The following is an 18,742-nucleotide window of genomic DNA, read 5'->3' on the forward strand; positions in this document are numbered from 1 at the left end:
CATAGGAGACCAAAACTCCTTCCAACTGTGACCTCTTGGCACAAAGTGACTGCCCAGCATTTGTAGCACAGAGAGGAAAGAGCACAACAGTTAGGGGTGGAGGCTCCGGGATCAGACGGGCTGCACTCCAGTCCCAGCTGGGCTGCTCTCTGGCCACGTCACCTCGGCCAGGTGAGCAGACCTCTTGGTGACTCTGTCTCCTCATCTATGAGTTTAATAATATTTGACGCATGCATGCTATAAGCAATAAACAGATAACATCTATCAACTGAGAGAAAATAACAGTATCTACTCATCAGATTGTTGTAAGGATTATAGAAGTTAAAGTGCTCACAAAAAGGCCTGAGGTGCAGTTTAAGGCTTCACTTAAACCAGAGAAACCTGTCTCCTTCCCATCCACAGACAAAGAGTCCCCTTAGCAGCGCCACTTTTCTTTTCCCCAAGATCTGAGCTATACAGCAATGGATGAGTAGGGAGTACCAAGTGGGGAATAGACATCAGCTTCCCATTCCCATCCCGAGTCAGAGACTACTTCCACACTCAAGGCACTTACTGAACGTTCACCTGTTACCCATCCATTTTACAGAGTAGGAAATCAAAGCTCAAAAAGAGACTGGACTAGCCGGATTCAGAAGCAGAGGCCCAAGGCAAAAGAGAATCTGCCCTGGACCCCAGCCTGGCCCTGGACAGACTCTACCTCTGTCTGTCTGTCTGGGGCCCAAGTACCCCTACCCCACCAACCAAGGCGTGGGCCAGGTAGTAACCTCATCCTTGCACTTTCCTGAATGACCTTGAAAAGCCATATAAATTCTCCGACCTTCATTCTGAACACTTTAGATATTGTCCAAATACCGTGTTAATTATCGGCCCCATTTTAAGGAAGCAGAGGGTCAGAGTTAGGGTATCAGATAAAGGGGTTACAGCTGATTTAGTGCAGGTTAAATGGGATATCTTTGTAAACTGTCCTCACGGTGCCCTAAGGCTCGTAGGTGCCCACTATATGGTCACTATTATTATTATTTATCACACGGAAGTGAGTGACCCGGCAGGTGTCCAGATGCCCTCCGGGCCCTCAGCCATCCAGCCCGCTGGCCACCACATCACATGAGCCCTACTATCTTTAGCCAGGGAGATATTTATATCCCCCGGGGGAAGTTTCTGTCACTGCGGGGGAGCCCCAGTGCGGGTGGCCGCCGCGTCCGGGCCCCCGGAGGCGGCCTCTGCCCCTCGAGCCCGCCATGCCGCAGGGCCCTGAGCCCCCGGTGCAGGTGTGGGTGGGCAGCCAGCTCTTCCAGGCTGACCGGGGCCTGCTAGTGGAGCACTGCGGATTTTTCCGCGGCCTCTTCCGTTCGGGCATGCGGGAGGCGCGCGCTGCCGAGGTGCACCTGGGCGCGCTGAGCCCGGACGGCTTCCGCACCACGCTGCGCGTGCTGCGCGGCGAGCGGCCGGCGCTGGCGGCTGCCGACGAGCTGCTGCAGGCCGTGGAGTGCGCCGCCTTCCTGCAGGCGCCGGCGCTGGCGCGCTTCCTAGAGCACAGCCTCACGTCGGAGAACTGCGCGCTGCTGTGCGACGCGGCCGCAGCCTTCGGCCTGCACGACGTCTTCCACAGCGCCGCGCTCTTCATCCGCGACGGCGCCCGCGAGCTGGCGGCCGAGCTGGCGCTGCCCGAGGCCCGCAGCTACGTGGCGGCGCTGCGGCCCAGCAGCTACGTGGCCGTGAGCACGCACGCGCCGGCGCCCGGCTTCCTGGAGGACCCTTCGCGCACCATGTGCTACCTGGACGAGGAGGAGGACACCTGGCGCACGCTGGCCGCGCTGCCCCTGGAGGCCAGCACGCTCCTGGCCGGCGTGGCCACGCTGGGCAACAAGCTCTACATCGTGGGGGGGGTGCGGGGCCCCAACAAGGAGGTGGTGGACCTGGGCTTCTGCTACGACCCCGACGGCGGAACGTGGCGCGAGTTCCCCAGCCCCCACCAGCCGCGCTACGACACGGCACTGGCCGGCTTCGAGGGCCACCTCTATGCCATCGGGGGTGAGTTCCAGAGGACAGCCATGAGCTCGGTGGAGCGCTACGACCCGGCCTCGGGCTGCTGGAGCTTCGTGGCCGACTTGCCGCAGCCAGCTGCCTGCGTTCCCTGCGCACACGCCCGCGGCCGCCTCTTCGTGTGCCTGTGGCAGCCGGCAGACACGACAGCCGTGGTGGAGTACGCTGCGCGGGCTGATGAGTGGCTGCCCGTGGCCGAGCTGCGGCGCCCGCAGAGCTATGGCCACTGCATGGTGGCCCACCGGGACAGCCTCTACGTGGTGCGTAACGGACCTAAGGATGACTTCCTGCACTGCGCCATCGACTGCCTCAACCTCGCCACGGGCCAGTGGACAGCGCTGCCCGGTCAGTTCGTCAACAGCAAAGGCGCGCTCTTCACTGCCGTGGTGCGCGGCGACACCGTCTATACGGTCAACCGCGTGTTCACCCTGCTCTATGCCATCGAGAGCGGCTCCTGGCGGCTGCTTAGGGAGAAGGCCGGCTTCCCACGGCCTGGTTCCTTGCAGACCTTTCTCCTGAGGCTGCCTCCCGGTGCCCGGGGGCCTGTGGCCTCCACAACACCAGAACTGTGATCCTTGGGCTGGACTTTCGGACTAGATGCCCAGAGTCTTCTGTGAGCTATGGCTGAGTCTATGAGAGTGACCTTAGGAGCTGCGGGGAACTTCAGGCCCTGGTTGAGATGTCCAGGGTCTTGTGACTTCTGGTTGTATGAAGGTATCCAAGAATCTCAGGAAGCATCGACTCAGGATCTCAACCCTCAAATTACTTGGGCTCTCTTGAGAGCTGGTGGGTCACAATGTCAGTGGAAGGGATGGGGGATAGGATTTCAATAATCCAGGCTTGTGTGTGAAAGGGCCAGTAATTGAGGACCGGCTGGGAGTGGGTTAAGTGATGTTAATGAAACTGCCAGTCAAGTAAGAATTAGGCACTTACTGTTTGCTCAGCACGGCATTGGGCCTCATGTGACTGTAGTTACCAGACAGGGGTTCAAAAGCTTAGAGTCTAGCCCAGGACAACAAAGGGTTTACATGCACTTGTCTTGATCCACAGAGGGCTAAAGGCAACTTAGAAAAACAAACAAGAAACAAACCCTGCAATATAATGAAAGAAAGTACTGAAGAAATCAGGACAAAGGGAAAATAGGGAGAGGGAAAATATGTTATTCCAGGCAGGAGGATTGTAAACAAACTGTATTAAAACAAACAGGATAATTAGCTGCTAAAGGGGGAGATTCAGAAGAGGAGAGACGGGGAAAGCTGGGCAGATAGGAATAGTCTGTGAGCCCTGCCTTTGAGGCAGAGCAGCTGTAGATGGAGGCCTATGGGCAGGCATCGAGGCTGGCCTGGCCTGTGGAGAGAGACACTGAGCTGCACCTGGAGTGACCTCACTGACCTGTGAGGGAGAAAGGGATCCCTGCACTGTTTAATGGGATGTGGCCCACAGGGGAGAACCCAGTCGGAAGTCTCTTACCCACCGCCTTTTTGGTCATCACCCCAGGGGCAGTGGGCTGTTAATTTTCATGACTTCAGGTTACTCAAAGTATAAGCCCAATTTAGAGCAGGTCTGATGGTGGCTCTGCTGGTAAAGAATCCGCCTGCCAATGCGGGAGACACGGATTCGATCCCTGGGTCAGGAAGATCCCCTGGAGAAGGAAATGGCAACCCACTCCAGTATTCTTGCTTGGGAAATCCCATGGACAGAGGAGCCTGGTCAGCTACAGTCCATAGGGTTGCAAAAGAGTCAGAGAGGACTTGGTAAATAAACAAACAGCCTCCATTGCTGCCGTTCCCTGAACCTGGAATGCCTTTCTCTCTGGTGCCTCTGTCCCTACCTCCTCTGTGCAGGATTGGCTGTTCCCAACCTTGACTGCCTGCATTGCTCGTTGGACCCCTGGCTGACACCTGGCTGTGTGTGTGTGCACATTCGTGCAGCTGAGCACATATGCAGGTAGCAAGAACAGAGATCTTATTGTGCTGTCAGCTGAGCTGGGGCACTTTCCTACCTGCAGGATAAAATGATGAGTTCCTACAAATGAACATATCTATGAAACAGAAGCAGGCTCACAGACACAGAGAACAGGCTTGGGGTTGCCAAGGAAGAGGTGGGTTTGGGAGGGAAGGATTGAAAGTCTGGGTTTAGTAGATAAAAACTATTATATACAAAATGGATAAGCAACAAGGTCCTACTTGTGTATAGCACAGAGAATTATATCCAGTATCCTGTGATAAACCATAATGGAAAAGAATAAGAAAAAAATAGACATATATATATGAGTCACTTTGCTGTACACCAGAAATTAATACAATATTGTAAATACTTCAATAAAATTTTTTTAAAAAAAGAAAGAAAAACACGAGGTCCTAAAAGACCCCAGGCTGTAGTGACCACTAGTTAGGAATCTGGTGCTGACCTCTGGTGTTAGGACTCTTTTCTCTCCTTTGGCATACCCCTACAGTGGTCTCTGGTCAGATGCCCACCTCAGTTATCCAGCTGCTCCATGCCCCTGGGCAGACTTCTTTGAGTGGTCCTAAATGGTCTCCATCCTCCAAGATGCAAGGCCTGTGGGAAATCCTGGCCTTGTCACAAATGGCGAGTACGCCATCAGCCGGGCACCTCCTGGGCATGGAGCCTAGTGTCTGGGTTACCCCTTGCTGCCTTTCCCCTGAACTATGTTCCAAACCCTGGAGAACGTGGACCTAGAAGCCTGGGACCTTTCAGGCCTGGATTAACCTAATCTGATGAGTCACAATAATAAATCCAGACTTTTACATCCTGTGAATGCTGTGCAGAGTACTTTCGCATCTGTCTTCCCACTCTAGCCCTGCCTCAGCCTGAGAGTTGGGTACCTTCTCCCAACTGATGAGCTATGTGAGGTTCATGACCAAGCGGCTGGCCCGTGCCACTGAGCCCCTCACTTGTTTGTTCTATCCAAGTGTAATTTTATTCACATGTCAAAGATTTATCTAACTCATTAATAAGGGAACCAAAAAATAGTAAGGCTGGTTCAGTGGTCCATTTGAGAGGCAAAAGGTCTGTATATTTTGTTGGAAAAGATACACCAAAATAAGTTTGCTAAGGTAGAGGTGAAACTGGTTAATATAGGGAATAATACCATAAATTTTGTGGTTCTCTACTGGGCTAAATTCCTTTTCATATTCATGTACATGCACATACATACTTGTATATGCAGCTACAACTTAGCATATAACTCTACAAAGTCAGGACCTTAATCAATAGTAAATTGCTGGGACTTTCCCGGTGGCCCAGTGGTTAAGAATCTGCCTTGCAATGCTGAGGACACAGGTTTGATCCCTGGTTGGGGAACTAGGGTCCCATATGCTGCAGAGCAACTAAACCTGCACTGCAACGAAAAATCCCACGTGATATAACTAAGACCTGATGCAACCAAATAAATAGTTTTTAAAAGTAGTCAATTGTAGAGCAAAGGTACAGCCCCTTGCCAAGTCACTTCAGTCATGTCCGACTCTTTGCAACCCTATGGACCATACGTTGCCTACCAGGCTCCTCTGTCCTTGGGATTCTCCAGGCAAGAATACTGGAGTGGATTGCCATGCTCTCCTCCAGAGGATCTTCCCAACCCAGGGAGAATTAAATAACTCTGAATGCTTCCAACCCTGCCCCAGAATGACACTGAAAGGACACGCAGTCCTTTTGCCTATTTCCAAGTTACAGATAATTTTTCTTAAAGCGCAGAACACTCTCCTTGCTCACTCCTCCTGACCAGTGCTGAACACACTTCCGGTCTCCAGACCCACCAGCTCCTCGGCTCTCTCAGCCCATAGACCTTCATCAGCTTCTGCAGCCGACCACATGAACCAGCCCAGGCTGGCCTGCTGGCTCCAGGGTTCAGTTGTCCGTTGGTCCAGAGCAGCCCTTACTGAGATGCCTTTGCTGTGTAATAATAACACAGTATTCACAGAGAGTTTTCCCACAGTAGACTTATTTAAGCTTTGCAAGAATTTTAAGTGGAAGGCAGCTGGGCAACATCTGCACTCCCTTCTTAAAGATAAAGTTAAAAAAAAAAACCAAACAAACCCAAACACCTAAAGGTCATGATGACTAGAAGAGGCCTGAGTAGCAAGTAGCAGATCCTGGCCTTGAACCCAGGGCCATGTGCTATTTTCTGTTGCTGCGTCCCCTCCCTGTTCCGCTGATATACTGGGATGGACAGATTGGTTCTGCCAGTCTCAATTACACTCCCCTCCCTGTTACCCTTCTCGCTGACCTCTTCTCTGGGGGTTCATCTGCCCCCCCTGGACTCAGCCCTTTCTCTCGAACTCCTGAGATAATAAAATTAACTGTCCTGGGTTCTCTTGCCTTAGGACCTAGCTGGAAGGTGAACGGCCCCCTTCACCATTAACGAAAGGGTGTTAATGACTGTTGAAGACCCAGGAGGGCAGGGGCCTTGACACATTGGCAGATACCCCCTCAGTGTGGGGGCGGTTTTAATAATCCAGCCCACCTCCTCTTCGGCCTCACAGGTCAGGCTCCATCATTTCTTCCTACAGCCTGCTGCCCTTGGCGAAGATAGTTACCACGTCTGGTTTGCAGAAAGCGGAAGTCTGGGAGGAGATGGGGTAGGGGATTCTGAAAGAACTTAGGCTTTCACACAAAGTCACGCAGTCAGTAAGGGGGAAGAGCAAGGACCTGTGATTAGGATTTGGGATTCTCAACCTCTCATGCCCTGGCATCCAAACTGCATGTAGGTACCTGGGGGAGCAGGCCAGGTGCAGGAAGGCAAGTTACAGAAATATTAGGAGTTACTGAGCCCAGAAGGCTGAGTTTGAAATCTCTCTGTGCCCGCCCAGAGGGACACTCTAAGAAGTTTTGTCCTTCCAGAGAGATCTACACACACACGCAAACACACACACACACACACACACACACACACAGAGAGCTTACTGCAGTAAGGTGTATTTCTCTGAACCTCCATGAGAGCCCTGCAGCCCCATTCCCCAGGGCTCTCTCCTGTCTTCTGTAAACTTTCTCCTTGACCCTGATGCTGGATGCCCTGCACCCCAAGTGTTCCTCTCCCTGGGAATTTTTCTGGTTTGCTTACATAGCCTGCCTGACAGAGGCAAGAGGAAACACCAGCCCTTCCCACACTCCATCCAGGGCCTGCTTCCCTGCTGGCCTCTCCAGCATGCTCACATGGGCAGAGCTGTCCTGATGACCCACCAGCCATAAACTGTTGCTTCTCTGCTTAGACCCTTGGGTGTGTCTCATCTCTCTTGAGTGAGAGCCAAGTCCGTTCCAGATCCCCTGTCCCATTTCCTCCAGATTTCATCCTTCATCTACTGAAGCTGAGCTCCATGAGGACAGAGATTTGTTGGCTCACTGCTGTATCACCAGGACAGTGAACAGAACATAGTAGAGGCTTAATAAATATTGAATGAATGAATGGTGCTCAATGGATATCAAAAGAATAAATGAATCCATCACATGATCAATCAATCAAAGGGAAAACCCACAGAGAGAGGAGATTTCAGAGGAGAGGGGTATCATTTCTGCCAGGGGGCAGCGTGGGCAGGTGACTAAGGGAGACCTTCATGATGAGGTGATGCGCTGTGGGGTGCACAGCACACCATGGGAAGAGTGGGATCTGAAAACGACAGCAGCCCAGAGGCTCGTGGAGGGGAGGCGATGGGAATTAAAGTGCTAATCATCCCATGAAGAATTGCTCCTCTTGGCAGTGGAATACACACAGGGCTGGTCTGTTTATTTTCCTTTGGCCCCAAGCAGCTGGACCTCTTTTTCATCCTAATTGCTTTGCTTCAAGTTGCTGTCACTTCCCAGGAACAGTGGCAAGTTAACTGTGCTGGTGGGAGACACAGCTGTAGGCAGACAGGCTACATCTGAGCAGGCTCATTGTGGGCGTGGGTTGCAGGACCCCCATGGAAGGGTTCTCCTGGGTCTCTTCCCAGCAATGTCCCTGCAACCCTCAAGATTCTGCCCCAGCTGGAATGGGGATTCTCTCTCTGGCATCTTAGCAATTAGCAAAAGGTAAAGGGGTCTTTCTGTCAGGTCGCAGTGTCTTAGAACAGAGAGGAAAGGGAAGTTGGCAAAGGCAAGACAAATAGCTTGTGTGGAGACACACAGCAATGCAGTGGACCACTCTGAGCTAAAACCCACATCTCTAGAATCTTCTTCCCATCACACCATGCTGCATCTCTTGTGTTGCCTGCCAGGACACCCATGAGGGAGGTCTCCAAAATGACCCATCCGGTCTGCCTTCCCTGATTCCGGACCTCCACCCTCACTTTTCCAGGAAATATAACCCTCTTTGTCACATTATTTTAGCACTCTGCTTTATTCAGCAGATAGAGACAAAGGGCGTCTGTAATGGCGGTATCTGAGTACCTGGTCCCTTCACATCACATGTGCACACACACATGATTTTGACAACTCTGAGGGTGGCCTTATGACACTGGCCTACTATGCTTTTTCTCTCAAGTAACATATCTTCATTCTAACTGGGGCCTTCTGTGGATGGTCCCTAGCTCCATAGTTCTGATTAGCAGAGGAAATTTCAGGGGCTCAAAGAAGGAGTGAGCATTGGCCTGGGGTGGAGACAGAGGCTGAGGCTCTGCAGAGGGCCAGCTCTGCCCGGAGCAGGCAGCCGGTTTCAAGGTCAAGTCCCAGCTCTGCTTTCTGACCACTGTAAATTTCCTTAACCTTTCTGATATTAAGATGTCTCAGATAATTCCTTCCCTGGAGGGTGGTTATAAGAGTGGAATGAGGACCTGGAAGCCAGCACAGATTATGCTCACCATCCATGTTCCCTTCTCCTCCCTCCCCTTCTCCACTGAGACCCTTTCTGTGAGGCAGGCAGGGGTGGGCTGAACACAGACATGCGGTCCAGGCATTTCTCCCTCGCTGAGGGGGCTGCATGGCAGTGTGGGTAAGCGTCGGCTTCAGCATCAGGGGACCTGGGTTCACATTCCAGCTCCATTGCTTGCCAGCTGTGTCGTCCGGTGCAAACTCCATCTGTTTATAAAATGTCGAGGATAATGAGGCTCATTGTACCCAGAGTTGTTGTGCAAGTAGATCCCGTGAAGCACCTGTATCTCTCCTAGGAGGGAGGGAGGTTGGAGTCTGGGTGCAAAAAGCCTTGAATGCCAGGCTGAGATTGTGGGTCTCATTCTGTAGGAAGAGGGAGCCACAGCATGTGTTTGGGGTGATGAATATGGAAAATGGATGCCATGCTTTTCAAATTCCAAGAGCAAGCCCCTCAGCTGTCCCACCTGCCCTTCAGAGCCCCTGTCCCCTCTCCTGTCTCTTGCCCTGGGAGGGTGCCCTTTGTGTTGTATTATTGGCTTCCTTGACTCTGACCCCAGTGGGGACAGCAGCAGATGGTGAGGGGCGGAGGGGAGCAGGAGTCTGGGGACTTCATTGCATGCTCCCTCCCTGCCCAGCGGCCTTGCACCTACTCCTTTCCTCCACTGACCAGAGTCGCAGCTCCGGTCAGGCGGCCCATCCCTTGCAGCCCTGTGAGTCTCTTGTTTGCGGTGGCCACCTCTACCCTCCCCCTGCAGGCCTGGGAATGGCGAGAGCCCCACTGGCGCGAGCCCTGCACCAGCCCCAGAGCGGTAACCTCTGTCCTTGGTAAACAGCCTCTTCACTCAAGTCTCCTCTAGTGACCTCATTTGACTTGCCATCTCTTTCCTGCCAAGATATGCGCCCTGTCCCTTCTGGCACTCGTCTCTCTGGGCATTGGTCATCAAGTGCCTTGGTTTGCAACAGCAAAGGGTGTGGGCTTACCTCGTGCTATTGTGCTTTGCTTTATCGTGCTTTGCCAATGTTGCATTTTTTTTTTTTTACAAATTGAAGGCCTGTGGCAACCCTGCACTGAGCAAGTGTTGCTGCCATTTTTTAAAAATTTAGTTTATTGACTTATATTTTGGCTGTGGTGGGTCTTTGTTGCTGCGCCCAGGCTTTCTCTAGTTGCGGTGTAGGGGCTTCTTGTTGCAGAGCACAGGCTCTAGGTGTATAGGCTTCAGTAGTTGCAGCACTCAGACTCAGCAGTTGCAGCTTGCGGGCTCTAGAGCAATGGCTCAGTAGCTGTGGTACCTGGGCTTAGTGGCATGTGCAATCTTAGCCTGGACCAGGGATCAAACCAGTGTCCCCTGCACTGCAAGGCAGATTCTCAACCACTGGACCACCAGGGAAGCCCTGGCACAATTTTTCCAACAAGCACTTGCTCACTTGGTTTCTTTGGTAATCTTGCAGTATTTCAAACATTTTCATTGTTACTGCATTTGTTATGGTGATCACATGTTACTGTTGTAATTGTTTGGGGGTGCCTTGAGCTGCACCCATAAAAGACGGTGAACTTAATGAATTGTTGAAATGACAAGAAAATATTTAGACTGTTACATAAACTTAGTTGGCAAAGCAATGGCAGGGTTTGAGAGGACTGACTCCACTTTTGAAAGATGTTCTATTGTGGGTGAAATGCTGTCAAAGAGTTCTGCATATAACAGACAAATCATTCACAAAAGGAAGTCAATTGATGTGGCAAACTTCATTGTTGTATTATTTTAAGAAATTTGCCCAGCCTCCCTAACATTCAGCCACCACCACCCTGATCAATCAGCAGCCATCAACACAAGGCAAGGCCCCTACCACCTCAGAAAAAAAGATTATGACTCGCTGAAGGCTTAGAAGATGGTTAGGATTTTTCAGCAATAAAATCTTTTAAAATTAAGGTCACTATGCTGTTTTTTTTTTTCAATGATCCCACGGATGTTGGCAATTTGGTCTCTAGTTCCTCTACCTTTTCTAAATTCAGCTTGAACATCTGGAAGTTCATGGCTCATGAACTTCAACTTCATGTTGAAGCCTGGCTTGGAGAATTTTGAGCCTTACTTTGCTGGCGTGTGACATGAGTGCAACTGTCCGATAGTTTGAACATTCTTTGGCATTACCTTTCTTTGGAATTGGGATGAAAACTGACCTTTTCCAGTCCTGTGGCCACTGCTGAACTTTCCAAATTTGCTGGCATGTTGAGTGCAGCACTTTCACAGCATCATCTTTTAGGGTTTGAAAGAGCTCAAATGGAATTCCATCACCTCCACTAGTTTTGTTCACAGTAATGCTTCCTAAGGCCCACTTGACTTCTCATTTCAGGATGTCTGGCTCTACGTGAGCGATCACACCATCGTGATTATCTGGGTCATGAAGATCTTTTTTGTATAGATCTTCTGCGTATTCTTGCCAGCTCTTCTTAATATCTTCTGCTTCTGTTAGGTCCATACCATTTCTGTCATTTATTGTGCCCATGTTTGCATGAAATGTTCCCTTGGTATCTCTAATTTTCTTGAAGAGATCTCTAGTCTTTCCCATTCTATTGTTTTCCTCTGTTTCTTTGCATTGATCACGGAGAAAGGCTTTCTTATCTCTCCTTGCTATTCTTTGGAACTCTGCATTCAAATGGGTATATCTTTCCTTTTCTCCTTTGCCTTTAACTTTATTCTGCTTTATTTATTTATTTAAAACTTCTGCTTTATTGACTATGCCAAAGCCTTTGACTCTGTGGGTCACAACTGTGGAAAATTCTTCAAGAGATGGGAATACCAGACCACCTGACCTGCCTCCTGAGAAATCTGTATGCAGGTCAGGAAACAACAGTTATAACTGGACATGGAACAATAGACTAGTTCCAAATCAGGAAAGGAGTACATCAAGGCCGTATACTGTCACCCTGCTTATTTAACTTCTATGCAGAGTACATCATGAGAAATGCTGGGCTGGATGAAGCACAAGCTGGAATCAAGATTGCTGGGAGAAATATCAATAACCTCAGATATGCAGATGACACCACCCTTATGGCAGAAAGTGAAGAAGAACTAAAGAGCCTCTTGATGAAAGTGAAAGATGAGAGTAAAAAAGTTGGCTTAAAACTCAACATTCAAAAAACAAGGATCAAGGCATCTGGTCCCATCACTTCATGGCAAATAGATGGGGAAACAATGGAAACCGTGACAGACTTTATTTGGGGGGGCTCCAAAATCACTGCGGATGCTGATTGCAGCCATGAAATTAAAAGATGCTTACTCCTTGGAAGGAAAGCTATGATCACCTAGATAGCATATTAAAAAGCAGAGACATTACTTTGCCAACAAATTTCCGTCTAGTCAAAGCTATTGTTTTTCCAGTAGTCATGTATGAATGTGAGAGTTGGACTATAAAGAAAGCTGAGCACCGAAGAACTGATGCTTTTGAACGGTGGTGTTGGAGAAGACTCTTGAGGGTCCCTTGGACTGCAAGGAGATCCAACCAGTCTATCCTAAAGGAAATCAGTCCTGAATATTCAGTGGAAGGAACTGACGCTGAAGCTGAAACTCCAATACTTCGGCCACCTGATGCGAAGAGCTGACTCACTAGAAAAGACCCTGAAACTGGGAAACACTGAAGGTGGGAGGAGAAGGGGACGACAGAGGATGAGATGGTTGGATGGCATCACTGACTCAATGGACATGAGTTTGAGTAGGCTCCAGGAGTTGGTGATGGACAGGGAAGCCTGGTGTGCTGCAGTCCATAGGGTTGCAAAGGATCAGACATGATTGAGAGACTGAACTGAACTGATCCTGTTTTTAAGATATTACACTAATGCACACTTTATAGTGTATGTGTGCTTGCTTAGTCACTCAGTCATGTCCAACTCTGTGACCCTATCAATCATAGGCCATCAGCCTCCTCTGTCTATGGGATTTTCCAGACAAGAATACTGGAGTGGGCTCACCACTATTATTCAACATAGTTTTGGAAGTCCTAGCTACAGCAATCAGAGAAGAAAAAGAAATAAAAGGAATACAGACCAGAAAAGAAGAAGAAAAGCTCTCACTGTTTGCAGATGACATGATAATATGTATACAAAACCCAGGCTGGAAGAAGCACAAACTGGAATCCAGATTGATAGGAGAAATATCAGTAACCTCAGATATGCAGATGACACTGTCCTTATGGCAGAAAGTGAAGAGGAACTCAAAAGCCTCTTGATGAAAGTGAAAGAGGAGAGTGAAAAAGCTGGCTTGAAGCTCAACATTTCGAAAACTAAGATCGTGGCATCTGGTCCCATCACTTCATGGGAAATAGATGGGGAAACAGTGTCAGACTTTATTTTTGGGGGCTCCAAAATCACTGCAGATGGTGACTGTAGCCATGAAATTAAAAGACGCTTACTCCTTGGAAGGAAAGTTATGACCAACCTAGACAGCATATTAAAAAGCAGAGACATTACTTTGCCAGCAAAGGTCCGTCTAGTCAAGGCTATGGTTTTTCCCGTGGTCATGTATGGATGTGAGAGTTGGACTGTGAAGAAAGCTGATCGCCGAAGAATTGATGCTTTTGAACTGTGGTTTTGGAGAAGACTCTTGAGAGTCCCTTGGACTGCAAGGAGATCCAACCAGTCCATCCTAAAGGAGATCAGTCCTGGGTGTTCCTTGGAAGGACTGATGCTAAAGCTGAAACCCCAATACTTTGGCTACCTCATGTGAAGAGTTGACTCACTGGAAAAGACCCTGATGCTGGGAGGGGTTGGGGGTTGGAGGAGAAGGGGATGACAAAGGATGAGATGGCTGGATGGCATAACCAATTCGATGGACATGAGTTTGAATAAACTCCAGGAGTTGGTGATGGACAGGGAGGCCTGGCATGCTGCGATTCATGGGGTCACAAAGAGTCGGACACGACTAAGCGACTGAACTGAACTGAAAGATAATATCAGAAAATTACTAGAGCTAATCAGTGAATTTAGCAAAGTTACAGGATACAAAATCAATACACAGAAATCACTTGCATTCCTATATACTAACAATGAAAAATCAGAAAAGATAATTAAGGAATCAATCCCATTCACCACTGCAACAAAAAGAATAAAATATATAGGAATAAACCTACCTAAAGAGACAAAAGAACTATATACAGAAAATTATAAGACACTGATGAAAGAACTCAAAGATGACATAAACAGATGGAGAGATAGTACATGTTCCTGAGTAAGAAGAACCAATATTGTGACAATGACTATACTACCAAACGTAATCTACAGATTCAATGTGATCCCTATCAAATTACTAATGGCATTTTTCATAGAACTAGAACAAAAATTTCACAATTCATATGGAAATACAAAAGACCCCAAATAGCTAAAGGAGTCTTGAGAAAGAAGAATGTAGCTGGAGGAATCAACTTTCCTGACTTCAGATTATACTACAAAGCTATAGTCATCAAGACAGTATGGTACTGTCACAAAAACAGAAATATAGACCAATGGAACAAGATAGAATGCCCACAGATAAACCCACACACCTATGCATATCTTATTTTTGACAAAGGAGGCAAGAATATACAATGGGGCAAACACAGCTTCTTCAATAAGTGGTGCTGGGAAAACTGGACAGCTATATGTAAAAGAATGAAATTAGAATAATTCCTGACACCGTAAGTTCAGTCGCTCAGTTGTGTCCAACTCTGCGACCCCATGAATTGCAGCGGCACGCCAGGCCTCCCTGTCCAATCACCAACTCCCGGAGTTCACTCAAACTCATGTCCATCGAGTCGGTGATGCCATCCAGCCATCTCATTCTCTGTCATCCCCTTCTCCTCCTGCCCCCAATCCCTCCCAGCATCAGAGTCTTTTCCAATGGGTCAACTCTTAGCATGAGGTGTCCAAAGTATTGCAGTTTCGGCTTTTGCATCAGTCCTTCCAATGAACACCCAGGACTGATGTCCTTTAGAATGTACTACTATACACAAAGATAAACTCAAAATGGATTAAAGACCTAAATGTAAGGCCAGAACCTATAAAACTTCTAAAAGGAGAACATAGGCAGAATGCTCAATGACATAAATCAAAACAAGATCCTCTATGATCCACCTCCTAGAGGAATGGAAATAAAAACAAAAGTAAACAAGTGGGACCTAATTAAAAGCTTTTTCACAGCAAAGGAAAACATAAAGAAGGTGAAAAGACAACCCTCAGAATGGGAGAAAATAATAGCAAATGAAACAACTGACAACGGATTAATTTCCAAAATATACAAGCAGCTCATACAACTCAATAACCCCATCAAAAAGTGGGAAAAAGACCTAAACAGACATTTCTCCAAAGAAGACATACAGATGGCTAACAAACAGATGAAAAGATGCTCAACAGCACTCATTATTAGAGAAATGCAAATCAAAACTATAGTGAGATATTACCTCACACCATCAGAATGACCATCATCAAAAAGTCTACAAATAATAAGTGCTAGAGAGGGTGTGGAGAAAAGGGAACACTCTTGAACTGTTGGTGGGAATGTAAATTGATTACAGCCACTATGGAAGATGGTATGGAGGAAAACTAGGAATAAAACCATCATATGACCCAGCAATCCCACTCCTAGTCATATACCCTGAGGAAACCAAAACTTAAAAAGGCACATATATCACCATGTTCATTGCAGCACTATTTACAATAGCTAAAACATGGAAGCACCCTAGATGTCCATTGACAGATGAATGGATAGAGAAATTGTGGTACATACACACAATGGAATATTCAGTCAGTTCAGGTCAGTCGCTCAGTCGTGTCCGACTCTCCGCGACCCCATGAATCACAGCACGACAGGCCTCCCTGTCCATCACCAACTCCCGGAGTTCACTCAAACTCATGTCCACAGAGTCGGTGATGCCATCCAGCCATCTCATTCTCAGCCGTCCCCTTCTCCTCCCGCCCCCAACCTTTCCCAGCATCAGAGTCTTTTCCAGTGAGTCAACTCGTCGCATGAGGTGGCCAAAGTATTGCAGTTTCAGCTTTAGCATCAGTCCTTCCAGTGAACACCCAGGATTGATCTCCTTTAGAATGGACTGGTTGGATCTCCTTGCAGTCCAAGGGACTCTCAAGAGTCTTCTCCAACACCACAGTTCAAAAGCATCGATTCTTCGGCGATCAGCTTTCTTCACAGTCCAACTCTCACATCCATACATGACCAAGGGAAAAACCATAGCCTTGACTAGATGGACCTTTGTTGGCAAAGTAATGTCTCTGCTTTTTAATATACTATCAAGGTTGGTCATAACTTTCCTTCCAAGGAGCAAGCGTCTTTTAATTTCATGGCTGCAATCAGCATCTGCAATTACTCAGCCATAAAAAGGAATGCATTTGAGTCAGTTCTAATGAGGTGGATGAACCTAGATAGAGCCTGTTATGCAGAGTGAAGTAAGTCAGAAAGAGAAAGATAGATATCATATACTAGTGCACATATATGGCACTGAAGAATTTATTTGCAGGGCAGCAGTGGAGAAACAGACATGGAGAATGGACTTAGGCACACAGGGAGAGGGGAGGAGAGGGTGAGATGCGTGGAGAGAGTAACATGGAAGCTGACATCACCATATGTAAAATAGAGAGCCAACGGGAATGTGCTGTGTGTCTCAAGGAACTCAAACAGGGACTCTGTATCAAACCGGAGGAGTGGGATGGGGAGGGAGATGGGAGGGAGGTTCAAGAGGGAGGGAACATATGGCTGATGCATGTTGAGCTTTGACAGAAAACAAAATTCTGTAAAGCAATTATCCTTCAATTAAAAAATAAATAAATTAACTAATTAAAAAAAAAAGAATACTGGAGTGGGTTGCCATGCATTCCTCCAGGGGATCTTCCTGCCCTAGGGATTGAACCTGTGGCTCCTGCATTGCAGGGGATTTTTTTTTACCATTAACGCCACCCAGGAAGCCATTTATAGTGTATAGAATAAACGTAAACATAACTTTTACACTGGGAACCAAGAAATTCACGTGACTCGCTTTATTGTGATATTCGCTTTACTGCAGTGCCCTGGAACAGAACCTGCAATATCTCCAAGATACGCCTGGACTGGAAAATGTTCATCTCACTATCTTGGTCTGATTACACAGTGATGGGAACCAGAGAAACGTCTTACCAGAATGGGTGGTGCCTCAGTGACCGGAAGCTAAGGACTTGCTTCCCAAACCACTTCAATTTGAGGGGAAAAAAGTGACCTTTAGAAGCTCTCAGTGGAGTGACTGGGAATGAAAACAGAACCAAGTGCATGAGCTCCAGGGAGCACAGCTTTGGCCACCCCTTCCCAAGTGAGGGGCCAGGCAGGTCTGCAATGCTGGCCTCTAGGTCAGGCCTAGCTCTCCACTGTCCTGGTCAGACCTGACTTTTACCAGGTTCAACCAAGGGGTCCTGGGTCCCTGCCAGCCATGTGCTGGGTGACGTTTGGGCCCAACGCACCGCCTCTCTGAGCCCCACTTTGCATCTGTCACTGAAGACACAGCCCCAGTCTGGTGCACATGTTTGCTGTATGGTCAGGTGAGGAGTTGAGTGTACACACCCATGAGAGGGGAGCCTGGTGCTCCAGCTTCTAACTCAGACTTTCTGAATTCGAACTCAATTTTAGCACTTTCTGACCAGGAGACCCTGGGCAGCTCTTAGCCTCTCTGAGCCTCAGGTGGTAGGAGTCAATGAAGACTGTTGGGAGGTGAGCAAAAAAGTACACAGAAGGAGCCAAAGTCAGTACCAGGCCCACAGCAAGTGTCAGTAAACCCCAGAAAACTCTCCATCCTCAGGCGAGGGCAGTGGATTAACTGGTCAGTAGCAGTCAGACTGGCTTCCGGTGGAGAAGGCAATGACTACATGGTATGGCTGGGAACCCTGAAAGCCTCTCGCACCATTCCTCCCAGCTGGCCATTATCTCCAGAGTGTAACCCCTGGACCCTGCAGCATCTTAGGGTCATAGAGCTGGTGGGTCGGTAGGGCAGGCGTATGAGTTCTCTCACCAGATATGAGACTGTGTCATCCCTATGATCCTAGGGCCCCAACCCCTGAACTGAAAGTCCTGCTCCCCTGGGGAGCTCAAAACACTTCACTTCAGCAGCAGTGACCTGCCTTGAACCCTGAGACAACTATTGCTCAGCCATCTCCCTGGCCACCTGCCCCACATTGCCTGGCACTGGGGTAGACCAAAGAAAGTTCCTCATCACAGAGTCAGGGCTGGTCACCTTGATCTCCTCAGAGCTCAGCGTGATCCACCACAGTGTGGTCACTTCTTCCGGCCTGCGCAGGGACAGTGACCCTCTCTTGTTTCTGTCCAGCTCTGCTGCCATCCAAAAGGGCCCATGCAGTCCCCATGGGAGCCCATCACAGGGGTCGTGAGCCAACTTGAGCCTCTGTCCCTTCCATGGGAACCTCCTAGCAGACACTGAGAAGGCTTACTCACTCTGGCGCCAGCCACATGGTCCCTCCAGGCTCTGAGGGGCTGGACACTAGGGAATGGGGGCTTACTGCCTTTGTCCCCCAAGATCACTGTGCTCAGAGTGTCATCCCAAGTACCCAGAGCTTCCCTAACACCTTCTGGTGAGTCGTTCATCTGGCAAATCGGTGACACTTCCTTGGAAGCCAGTTACCTTTGGCATAGACCCTCCCCATAGGGCTAATTTTCATCATTTCCCTTGTTCCCTTCCTTCCTCCTTCTTCATTCAGCAAATACTCGGAGCACCTCCTCTAATCACAAGCTGCGTCAGGCACGGGGGCAGAGAGACCAAGCAGGTTTGGCCCCTGCCCGCCCGCAACCCTCCAGGGCTTCACAAGGCACGATGGGGGCACCTGTCCGCAGTTACAAGACCGCAGGGCGTCCCTGATGGAGAGAGCCCACACCTCGGCCCA

General features: G+C 48.9%; 1 protein-coding gene across 1 annotated transcript; it reads left to right on the top strand.

Annotated features, from left to right (window-relative positions):
- The first annotated feature begins 1,182 nt into the window (after positions 1-1,182).
- On the top strand, positions 1,183-6,862 carry KBTBD13 (kelch repeat and BTB domain containing 13). Its single transcript, XM_055437078.2, has one exon. It carries the CDS (start codon positions 1,239-1,241, stop codon positions 2,613-2,615), a length of 1,377 nt encoding a protein of 458 aa, XP_055293053.2. The 5' UTR covers positions 1,183-1,238; the 3' UTR covers positions 2,616-6,862.
- Positions 6,863-18,742: the final 11,880 nt, after the last annotated feature.

Source organism: Moschus berezovskii, chromosome 9 (assembly GCF_049115385.1).
Source record: "Moschus berezovskii isolate FMDL1 chromosome 9, NW_MosBer_1.0, whole genome shotgun sequence".
Taxonomy (NCBI): Eukaryota; Metazoa; Chordata; class Mammalia; order Artiodactyla; family Moschidae; genus Moschus; species Moschus berezovskii.